We start from the raw sequence: 12,371 nt of genomic DNA on the forward strand, positions 1-12,371 counted from the left end.
TAACAGGTGGAATATTTTCTCTCTGTGCCAGGTTTCTGTGTGATGTGAGGGGTTAAAGTCCCAATATTAATGCTCACTGTAACTGTAATTTCTAAGGGAGCTATTAACCAGTATTGGCATATTTTTCTTCAAAAGGACCTATGCTTCTTCCTGCTTCATGGGAAATAGTCATTTATATCAAGCTGATCTTTTTTATTCTTTCTTTTTTTGAAAGGGCACTTCCTTTCCTCATGTTTTGCTTTTCAAAGAAGAACCATATATGGCTTTTTTCTACAGTATATTAGGAGGAGTGAAGTACAAGTTAGCTTATATGTTTTATTATAGTAAAGGGAGAGCTGGAAATCACACTTCTGTGATTATGTTTTTTAAATGGAAATGCATTTTGTAGATCAGCTCAAAATTGCTGATAAAATCATGTAAGGATTGTAAGAAACTTTCCATACTGAGCTAACTGAAGCCATTTCTTGTGGGAGACTAAAAGAAATATATTTTTATCTGGAATTTTGTTTTACTAAAAGGTAAATCCATCATTCTGGAGCCCTGGATGTCACCATGCTGCAGTGCCTGTGCAGGCAACCAGCAATTTGGGGAGGCTTGCTTTTTTCTTTTTTTTTTTTTTCTTTTTTTTTTTTTGGTTACTCATCAATCAAGTGGACTGCTGTATGCTGTTCATGCCATTAGAGATTAACCACAGACCTCAAGAGTCGTACTCCCTCCTTCCTTCGGAGAGTAATCATTCTTAAATTGTGAAAGCAGGAGTATGTTGGGAAGGAAGGGTGATTTTCAGTGTCATGAATGAGAATTTTCATTCATCTTAGAGACACTTCTAATTCGATTATTATTGTGTCTGGATTATTGTTGACTTCATTTGGTTATTTGGTTATTGCCCTCTGTAGAAGTACTAATTATTTTGAAACAGAATTGCAGTGTAGGACTCTGTGTAGTTTATTAACATTCTGCCTCAGAGTTGGGTGTTTTCACATAGAAATTCAGTATCCCAAAAGGTGATCTTTAGGGCATTAAGAATGCAGTACTAAGTTAATTGTTACTGTATAAAAGTAAAGAATAAGGGAGGAATTTAGACTGAGTACTCTTTCTTGGGTGACAAGAAATGCTTCAGATGAGGAAACTGGATTTTCACACTTTTGTCCTGTTAGCCAGAAGATCTACTAGTTTAAATCACAGCACTAGTCAAGGGGGAAAAAAAAACCCCAAACAAAAAACCAAACAACCACACAACCAAAAACCAGAAGAATAGCCATCTGTTTAATGGGACTCATGAAGAAAGCTAATTCCATGACTGCTCTGTGTGATTTGGCACATATATTGTGCAAATACAAGACTGTGATTGAACAGCCTAAGATTTTTCTGACAGAAGGGGAGAGACATAAAAAATGGTAGGAGGATTTCAGCTTTTAGAGCTGTTTTAAGGTTTCAGGTTGTTTTACAATGGTGATAGTGGAGGAAAAAGTTAAATAAATGTTTTTCTTAGTAACACTACCTGGGCAAATATGAGTGGGAATAGCCCTTCATTTTATTGATGGAGTTCAGATGGGAGCATTGGTTCTGACTGGACATATAAGTAACCTTGTAAGAATCATATTAAATAGTAACAACATAAGAGCAATAAGATTTTTTTTAATGATGGCCACCAGTCTCACTAACACATTAAATACCTGTTGCAGTTGTCACAGTAGGTTTCAGGCATCTTCTGAGCCAAAGATGAAGAAAAGAGCTAGCTGAAACCATGCTGACATATGTACCACATTGCTCTTGTGAAACCGTCTGGAGTGCCAAAGTGCCGAGACTGATGGTAATAGTGGTAGTAATAATATTGATAAACATATAACAGCTCCAGGCTATTGGGCAAAGATAGGCAAGTGGAAATGTGTCTTTTGGGAAATCCCTTTGGAGAACTTCCTCACCATGCTGCTGCACATGCACAGTTGCATTCAGCATGCTGTCAGCCAGATGACATTTTACTATGAAAAGATACACTGAAGAGCTGGCATGAAACGATCAGGATTTTATTAGATTTTCAGTTGGTTGCCAGCACAGTGAGCTCCGTGGAGCTGCGGTGGTGCTCACAAGCAGTGCAAGGACGTGACTGAACAATGTAAGTACATGGTGAAAGGCAGCAGGAGGTCTGCATCCCAAGGTGGAAGAGGAGGGAGCTCAGGGGTCAAACCTTTCCCGAGGCAGTGCCCCTCTGGAGGAAACTGAATTAGTGAAACATGCAGCATGTCCTTAGCTTCCTGTAGCTTTTTGCACCATGCTTTGGTGACCTCCTAGCTGTTCATGTGCTGGGAACAGACTCTTACCCACTTTCAAGTAATCATTCTGGGAGAGAGTTCATAGGGCCTTCTGACTTTTTAATATAGCTATTTATAAACATGCACAAAAATAGAAGGTGCATAGTGAGAGAGTCATATGAGTCATTCCCATTTTGATATCGAGTCACGCCAGGCTAAATCACCCTTCTTGGCATTCTGGTTCAGATTGACTGCATCATGCCATACAGGGCAAATTTCTTTTTTTGCTACAAACCCAGTTCATGCATGCTCCTGCTTGCCGGACAGATTACAGCATCACACACTCCACTTGGGCTAAGAGATGTATCTGCTCAGTGCTCAGATTTTATGTCTGATGGGGGCAGTGTGCAAGCAGCTGCCATTAGAGCTGCTGTCTAAATCCACCTTGTCAGGAAGGTAGGCGGGGGTCACTAAGAGCGGAGCTTCGATGGGATTAGAAGCCATTTGACTTGGCCCGCTTTTCAGTAGTCCTGTGTTTTCTGTCACCCAGCATTATATTGTATTTATCCAGTACAGGTTGCACTGAGTACAGAGGGCTTAGTTAGTTCTTACGCAAATAAAATCAAATACAGAGGTCTTGCTGCACTTGGAAGAATGCTGCGCAGTGAAGGCATTTCAGGGAATCCCTGTGGATTTGAAGACTGGTGACCAAATGTTGTGGTCACCATGAAATTCAGACCAAAAAGATTTAATTAACACAAAAGGAGCTTTATAAAAACAAAATTAAATAGCTGCAACCTAAATAACAAAGAAACAAAACAAACCAAAAATACACAAACAAACAAACAAACAAAGAAACCCTACAGTACTTCACTAAATTTCCTTCATGTTTTGCAGTCACACATTCTTATATCATTAGGATCAAATGAGTTAAGGGTTTCTTTTTCTGCAGTCTTGTGCTATGTTTGCCTCACTGTATTCAACTACTTTATTATACTTGTGGCCATATTTTAGAACATTATTAATCTTGGATTTCTTCCTCAGTTTGTGTTATCTGTAAAATGGGATAAGGAGATTTATTCTGATCTCAGCTTGCATTCAGCAGTGCAAATGTGTAGTTGTGTTGTTATTAGCATCGATACTCATGAATTACACATGCCTCTTATGTTGCTCTTCCAGTGTTTGATGTGGTGTGACACTCCTGCATTTTATTGGGCTTTAAATGGCTAGAAGCAGATAGCCTGTCGGGCAGATGTTTTCACTGGAAAAATGGTTAATGTGATGACAATAGCATATAAACAAACAGTAAGTTTTTGTGGCTGCTTTTCTGAGGGGCTGGGCATTGAATAAGCCTGGTAGGAACAACTAATTTTTGAGTTTCTTTTCCTTCTTTGATTATTTCTTAGTGAAATCTAAGTAATGGTGATGATGCTGAAGGTGCAGACATTTGCATGATCAGAAGAAAAAGAATATGTTTAGAAAGGCTGTTCGTGGTATTCTTCCAAAAAGTATCTTACACAATAATGTTCAGCCAGACAAAGAAAACAGGCAGTGCGCTTGGTCAGACTGCAGTGGATTACAAGGTGATGTGCACTAGCACGTAATTATGATGCTAGAAAATTATTCCCCGTTTTAGCATTGTCATTTAGGCTCGGTTGTTGGGAAGGATAGTTTGGTGTTGGTTGGTGCCTGATGTCAGGAGATACACATGCGTGCGCACACCCTGATACAACACTGGATGCTTTTTCATTTATGTTTCCGAGCGTTCTGTCAGCGTCGGTGCATTGCAGAGCTTTGGCCTCCCCATTTTGCTCGTGTACACACCCAAATGTAAAATTTTCTTTTTCTGTCTAACCTGAAAGATGGAAAAAACTCGTGGCAGACCTAACACCTGTCACGTCACCAGCTTTTGTGGTTGCTTTTTTAAAACTTTGTTATTGTGAATGGTGAGCTTCCCCACTGAACAGAGGAGGAAATGTAAGTCCAGGTTAGTATCCTTACGGTAGCAGCTAACAGGAGGGAGATCCTTCGCTTTCAGATACAGTGGTGTTAAATTGGTTTGGTTTAGTTACGTGGGAACTGTCTTTAATGCCGTTTTATAGCTGCTTAAGCCAATACTCAGATTTTGTGTGTCTTGGCTTTTGCTAACAGCGCTGACACGCCACTTCACTTCCAGTCAGAGCAAAGTAAGCAGTGCTGGGGTTTAGTTTCCCTTGCTCGTCTCTCCCTCCTCCAGTTCTCCCATATTCCCTGATGACAGGAATGGTTTCACTTCTGCAGGGAAGCCCATAATATAGCAAGAAGGAAAATCCATAACAAAAGAGCATATGTATCTGCCTGCACATGTTTATGTGTAAATTCTCCAGGGAGAAGGCATTCACAGGTCTTACTCCTGAATTACTCTCATTATAATAACCCATTTGGTGTCAAAGTATGACAGATTATAAGCGCTTAAGGCTAGTCCCAGCTCAAGACAGATTTAAATAAAGTACTTCTGGTTATTGTGCAGGTCAGTGTGTTTAAATAACAACCCCCCAAATCATACTTTGACATTTAAAAGAGAGAGGAAATATTGTCATGCTGCAGACCTGGCACAGATAAGCACAGGGCAATTTGGTCAGTACACTCTGATTTGTGAGTGCAGCCTAACGCAGTCATTTTCACAGTTTGTAATCAAGTAGCCACCTTAGCAGTGTGTCAGCATTAAAAAAAAAAATGTTCCTTTAAAAATGTTTACACAAATTACTCCCCTGAGGTGCTGCAGTGCATTCACTGCAAAACTGATGTAGGTTAAAGATCTGGAGCAGTAATGGCAAACTTCCATGAGCTTGTGGGCCATTTGTTTTTTTTCACCAGCCGATTGCTCAGGTGGCCAGGTCATAATAACAGGACAGTTTTTCAGGTTCAGTGCCTAGGGCAGGATAACTGGGAGAAATCCCTACTTTACGTGAGTGCTGTGGGAAATGTCAGGAAGCACAGTACAGAGGGGCCTAAATAATAATTGGTGCAAGCTTGCGGCCACCAGGATGTGTGAAGTGTGAATCAGTGACAGCTCTCCCCTGCCTGGGCTGTGTGCCCCATCCTGGCTCCCATCCTTGCAGCACTGCACCTTCAGCATCACCCCGCTGTGCCATACTGCTGGACTGAGGCTTGCCCAGCTCCTGGCCAGGGTGGCCATGTCAGAGTCTGGCCCTGCCTCGCAGCAGTGCGCACAAGCAGAGGAGCTGCAGGAAGGCACATCTCTGGTAACACTGCTTTTGAGGCTTCTCTGTGAATCCCTCCCTCCCTTCAGGCAGACCGGGCTGAGAGGCTCCACATGTGTGCTGGAGGGTCCTTCCCTCAGTTTACCCTGGGAGTAGCAGCTCTCTGTATGTTCCTTTCTGCTCCTCCTCATGCATCTCTGTTTCATCTCCATTCTCCAGAGCACCTATCACTCTCCTGGCCCTAAAAAGCTTTGGCACCTAGTGAGGATGCTCCCAGCCCTTGTTGTTCATTCTTGATTTCCATCTGCTCTCTCCTCCCTCCATTTCCATCTTTTCTGCCCGAAACGCTCCTCACCTCCAGCCTTTGCAGACTCTCCACCTCTGAACCCTTCTTCTGTTCCCTACACGTTTCCATGCTCAACTTGCCCCTGTATACAGGCTGCCACAGGGCTCATTACAGAAGCTGGATCATCTTTTCTGACTGCATGAAGGGTTTTGCTCCAGTGTTACGCATTTAGATTGAGAGGAGTGTCACATGCATGCCAGAAAATCCACAGAACACTGTAAAACTGGATCCGTCTGCACACAGCAAAACCTGAGTTTTGACATGTTTCCATATGAAAAGTTGTGTCTTCACTTCTTGTCCTGCTGAGAAGCATAATCCACTTTTATCATTGTCCATAGCTAAACCACAACTACCTCTGGACTCGATTTTGTAGTTCAAATTTGTTCACATCTGAGGAAGACAACAGTAAAAACCTTTGACAGATGGCAACACTGAGAAGGTACTAAATCACACACATACCGGCAAGTATTAAACACAAGGGCTGCAGAGTAACTTCTGTGTAGCAGTTAGAAACAACTAACCTACTGGTGATTTCAGGTCCAATTAAAGGAAGACATCTCAGTATAAGAGGCACTGCTTAGCAGTTGTGATTCACTCGAGTGCTCCTTTGTATTGTCAGTGTTCTTCTTTCTTACAGTTTCTTTGTTCTGCTTTTTAATGATGACCAGATCTTGCATGTCATCTCTCTTTAAATACATGGACTTCTGCATTAGCTCAGAAGATGCAATTATATCTGATGCTACCTGTTTTTCAGAGAAAAGAGATTAAGTGCTGATTAAGCTTCAGGTGGATTGCAGATGAAGCAAAACAAAAGAGCAGAAGAGGGCTTCTTAAAAGGGAACAGTTGAATTTGACCAGTTGTATTTTGGACCCAGTAGTACACCAAACTATCAACAGCACAATGAAGCTGACAATCGAGGAGCGTAGGATAATTCAGGCTGGAAGAAGCCTCAAGAGGTCTCTGCTCCAACCTTCTCCTCCTCAGGCACAGCTGACTGCTCAGGGCTTTATCCAGTTGGGTCTTGAAAACCACCAAAAACAGAGATTCCATCACCTCTCTGGGCCACCAGATCTAGTGCCTGGCTGTTTTCACTGGAAAAAGGGGTTTTTTTCGTCCAGTCTCAACTTTTCATGTTTTAACTCTTGCCTGTTGTGTCTTGTCCTCCCACCGTGCCCTACTGTGAAAAGCCCGGCTTCATCTTCTCGCTGACCTCCTTTTAGGTGCTGGGGGGCTGCTGTTAGGTTCCTCTGGAAAGCTATCGCAGCCCCAGGCTGAACTAGCCCTTGTCCTTCAGCCCCTCCAGGGTGAGTGCTCAAGCCCTAACCATCTGAGGGGTCCTCTGCTAAGCTCACTCCAGTTTGTCATCATCTTTCCTTTACCGGAGGATCCAAAACTATACTCCAGATGAAGTCTAATGAGAGCCGAGTAAGGAGGGGACGTTTGGTTCCCTCGTCTCCTGGCTCTGCTCCTGGTCACACAGCCCAGGATGTCGTTGGCCCCCTGTGCTGCCAGGGCACTTTGCTGGCTCATGCTCGGCTCCCCGTCTGCCAAGGTGCCCAGGGGCTTTTCAGCAAAGCTGCTCCCTCCAGTCAAGCCCAAGCCGGCAGGGGGCTCATCCTTCCCAAGTGCAGGACCTTGCACTTGTCCCTGTTGACTTCCATAACGTCCCTGGTCCCTGTCAGCACGTTCCTCTGGCCTGTCTGGGTCCCCCTGGGTGGCAGCCCTTCCCTCAAGCGTAAAACTGGCTCTGGCATTATGCAGGTGCTGTGAATTACTAGGTTGTCAACAGAGTAGGTGAAGCACAGAAAGAAAGCATATTCCCCCCTTTCCCATTTTTAATCTCTTCCATTTGCTGAATACTTGGGACATCTACTTGTAACATTAGAGCAGAAAAATGAAAAGTGTAGGTTTAAGTATAGTGTTTAAATTGATAGCATAATCCTAAATTTGTACTGGCCCAGCTGCTTTTTCTTCTAAATGGGGAAAAATATGTGGTCTGGGATCACAGTATTGGAGGAGTTAGAGCTGGAAAATACCTGACAGGTCATCTAGGTCATATGTAATGCAGGATTTCTCCGACCGGTACCTTTTCCAATGTGTTGTCTGTGTGTAGAAGTGTCAAGTATTGGGGTTTCCTTCATTCCCTTGGAGGGTAACTGCAGCTCACCACGAGTACATTTTTTAATTATATTCAACATAAGTGTTTCTTTTCTTAATTTCTTCCTATTACTCCTAATTATCACTTGCATCATCCCTAAGCAACCCAGCCTTTGGTGTTTATGTGGTAAATATTGAAAATTTGTATACTTGACTGGGTTTGTTCTGCTATAGAATTCATTGCTGGTCAGTTGAATTTTTGCCATTAGATGTCACTACATGTACAGCAGGCTGGTTTTAAAAGATGATTTTTATTTAGCCTCCTGAAAAATGGAAGAGGGAATTGGGAGATGTAGGAGAGAGTCTGGTAGTATGCTTTGAGATAAATACTTCTTTAATAGTATGTTGGATATGCATTTACTAAAAGCAGCACAGAAGGAAACATAAGATTTTTGACTTAACTCCAACAACCAACAGATGATGCTGTGACCTTAAGCATATATAAATATGTTTAGCAGCTGCTGTGTAACATATTTATAAGTGTTTAGTGACCTGGAGGTTAATCAAAATGAGTTTGGTGATCTCAGCTCAGTTCTTAATGGACTCCACTTCATATTATAGCACTGATGCAGCACAATTTGTCACAGTCGGCAGTCTTTACTCAAAGGAGGCCCACTGTGGAGTGAGAATTAAAGGCTGAAGTAATACCTGATAATTTCTCCCTAAAGAAACTTCCCATTCCAAGCCATCATAAAGCAGAATAATATGTGGAGGAGCTCTGTACAGTGCATTGTACCCAATCTCAGGATAAAACAGTGTTTACTCTTACAGGATGTCACCTTTCAGCATTACTGAATTAGCTCACGGATGCTGCAGTCTGTGCCTTGATGGGCAACTGGGGAAGGACAGAGTTCTGCCAGGGATGGTGCTGAGTCTTTTCACTTTCTGGGCTGTTTCCAGAGATGGAGAGCTGTGTCCATTCCAAGTGCAGCATTACATGGGAGGATGAAAGGGAGAGGTATTGCCTTGCCAGATTAAATTTCAGAATTAGGTTCTGCCATTCAGGTCTTTCTGGATACAGAAGCAATTTTTTTGCACTTCAGTTGCTTTCTTACTGTCCTGGCCAAAGCTAGTGTATTCCTTTTATTTAATTTCCACTCTCTGTCTAAACTGGAAATAGTTTCCTACTTTTTGATTTAAAGCTGTTGTACAGCAGTATGCTTCCATGAGCTACAATTGAGATTGATGTCTATAGAGGGTAACATGAAATAGCCTGTACCTCAATTTGAGACAATGAACAACCCCACAGCTTAGAAGATATACATGCTATAGAAAGTAATTGTATTGAAATATTAGTAGGTAAGGACCAGTTTCAGCTTACCTGCAAGGTGCGTATCTCCTGTGTATTTTTAAAGCTAAAGAAGGACATTGGAGAGAGAGATACCTCTAGAGACATCTGTCTTTTCCAGAATCCCAGCTTTACTCCATAAGAACCTTTCAAAATCTGTTACTTCTTTTTGAAAATGTAAAAATGAACTTGCACATTTTCTTCATCTTCACGAGTAACTTTACTCAGTAACAGAAAGGATCTCGCTTATCCAGCATAGTAAGAACTTTTCTGTTAACGGCATTTGTTGAAATATAGCAATTTTCAGCTAAGAAAGGGGGTGGGGGGGTTAAGATACAGTATTTACATAAGAAAAGCTTGATTGTGTGACTGAAATCTTTTAAAGTTGTTGCCAAATGGTCCTGTTCTTCTCTTTTCCCTTTGTAATTTTCCCTTGGAGCATTGCACCACTGTGCATTTTAAATCTTTTCCCTCCACTGCTCATTGCAGGCTTCATCAGGGAAATGACATTGTATGGCAGTTGTCTCCTTCATATCAAAAGAAAGCCTTTGCCTCTTTGCAAGAGTGAAGAAAAGTTTGTCTTCAGAGAGCAAAGGACAAAACTGACTTGGAAAAAGATGCTTTATTTAGATAACACGTTCTCTTTTCCTTTGAAGATGTTCACAATGTGTCAAGAAAAATTAGGCCAAATAGTGCTTTAATGGTCCTCCTCCTGTACCTCCTAAAAAAGAAATTCGTTCCTACCAATTGCGATAAGAATCTGCCATGATTTTGGAGAAGACAAGAAGCCATTGAAGTTATTCAGGGTTGTTGGTTTGGGGGTTGTCTGTTTTGTGTGAATACTGTGTAATAGCTAAAAGTAGAATTTATACCAAATCTCCTCTTGCTACCAGGACATGCAGCTTTCCCTGCTTGTAGGAGAAAATTAAATGCTTTGTTTTTTGAGAGGAAAAAAAGCTGACAGGTATCAAAGCTATGTAAAGGAGTGGTTGCTTCCTTTCTTGTCTCCTTTATTTGGAAAAACAGCATAAATTTACAGGGGGTACATTGAAGAAACAGGTCTGAGTTTTGTGTTTTCCTATCTAGGCTATGAATATACAAGTAAGTATATTGTTGCATGTGGTTTTATTTGTATGTATGATTTTACATGTCATAATATGTGCAGTCTTCAACTATACCAAGGAAAGGTAAATAATTGTATTATGCATAAAAGAATAAAAGATTATTTTTGAAGTTGGATCATGCATTACATTGGGTTGTTCTGCTTGCTTGAATTGGATTATTTTCTTCATTGTGTCTCGGTTTATCTATAGAATTTGATAAATCAAGTACAAAGCATACTTAGATACTTGCCAGAACTTAGGAGTATATAAGGTTTAGCCTTCAAAAGTTATTTGATCTGAAGATCTTCACATCTGAAGATACGGAGAATTAGGTAAGGGCTTCATGTAGGGCAGTTTTTCGGGGAAACTTAAGGCTCAGTTATGAAAGCATTATACAGCTATGTGATTAATTGTCAAAACCAAAACAGTTCTGGTGAGGTTTCGTGTTTCAACGAAGTGCAGTATGTAGGTGGTTTTTCGAAAGATTGGGCATAGATGGCATGTACAAAAGATGAACATTGTATTCAATGCAATAGCATCAGATACAGAAATCCGAAGCAGATTCTATGGTACCCATTTTTCTTCTGGTCATTTCACTGTTTTTTAAGCTATGGCAGGTAGGGATTTCTATTACGTGATCAAAATGCCAGCTCACTGGAATTTTTTTATGCCAATACTAGGTTCTAATTTTGACTCCTGATCATGTTGCTTTCTACTCATAGGATAAATAGTATGAGTTGTATTTTTCTGCTGATTAGTTGTGACGTATAAAGACACTGTATACATCTCTGTATACACTCCATTTCTCTCAGATACACAGTAACTAATTCAAGACTAACTCCCCATGTAGGTAAACTGAAATAATTGTGTGCCTTCGCCTTAGTATTGACAAACCATAGGAGATGTACTCTGTGACAGAACACAGCATCTTCAGCAATGGGGTACATAATGAGACATGGTGTGTGTGCTCTTTCTTCTCGTAGGCAAGGCAATTTTCCTGCCATGAATCAGAGCGGTATTATGGGATCCAGCTCCCCCTACACTCAGCCGATGAACAACAGCTCTGGCTTGATGAACCCGCAGGCTCCTCCTTACAGCATGGCACCTAACATGGTGAACAGTTCAACAGGTAATGGTGGGTAACCTTTCAGCAGTGGCTTTCCTCCATAAATCTGCTTAATGGTACCAGCCCTGGGCTGCTGGCAGAGGGATGGCCTTCTTCGTTCGATTCACCCCTGTTGAGTAGTGTGGAGTGATTCGAAAGTAGGCAAAGGTACTCACATTATTTTGTACAGTAACTCATACGTTTTTCATTAAGTCCTTTTGCACAGCATGTAGATGAGTACAATGTTTTGAACAGTTCCAGGAACACTCGGACTCAGTTTGATGTAGGTGTGGACTAGCAAGTATATGTGTATTTGCGTGTACTTGTCTGCAAGAGGGGGAAGGAGAAAAAACTCATCTTTCAAGAGGCTGCTGTTGCTTTTCAGTGTCTTACTTCCTAAGATTGCAATTTCAGATATTTACTGTGGTACTGGTTTAAAAAAAAAAAGAGATGTGCACATGCTCTGACTTGAAGATGCTGTAAGTTGAGCACTTAAAGTAATTACTATGTTCTGAAAATATAGGCCATATTTACTGTTTCAAAAATTCGTATAACCATATATAGGGTTTCTTATTTATTTATTTAAATACCAGTATATGAAATTTAATCATAGCTTCCTTTGGAAGGGAGGTGGAGGGGAGACATATTCAGTGTGGCTGCTGGATTAATCTGTTATATCATGACTTGTGAATTCAGAATTATTTGCAGCTTTGTGTATGACTATGAAGACAGGTGAATGTAGTTCTGGGAAAATGTGCTTTATAGTCCATATTCAGCTTGAACTCCTAACAATTATCCTCCATCAAGATAATACTTCAGTAAAGATCAATTCTTTGATTGGGGTGGGTTTGGATGGAGTTTCAATGACCCTGAAGTGGATCCTCCCAAATACTTGTTCCAGTCATGGAGTTCCTGT

General features: G+C 41.2%; 1 protein-coding gene across 10 annotated transcripts in view; it reads left to right on the forward strand.

The window, feature by feature from the left end:
- ARID1B (AT-rich interaction domain 1B) overlaps positions 1-12,371 on the forward strand; it is a 335,632-nt gene that overhangs the window by 280,930 nt on the left and 42,331 nt on the right. For 9 of the 10 annotated variants that reach the window (XM_040598762.1, XM_040598768.1, XM_040598770.1 and 6 more), the window contains one exon: positions 11,334-11,479. In XM_040598762.1, the coding sequence (XP_040454696.1) occupies positions 11,334-11,479 (146 nt within the window). Of the gene's footprint in view, positions 1-11,333; positions 11,486-12,371 lie in introns of all 10 variants that reach the window. The other variant, XM_040598764.1, reaches the window with a different exon arrangement.

Source organism: Falco naumanni, chromosome 6 (genome assembly GCF_017639655.2).
Source record: "Falco naumanni isolate bFalNau1 chromosome 6, bFalNau1.pat, whole genome shotgun sequence".
In the NCBI taxonomy this organism is placed as follows: Eukaryota; Metazoa; Chordata; class Aves; order Falconiformes; family Falconidae; genus Falco; species Falco naumanni.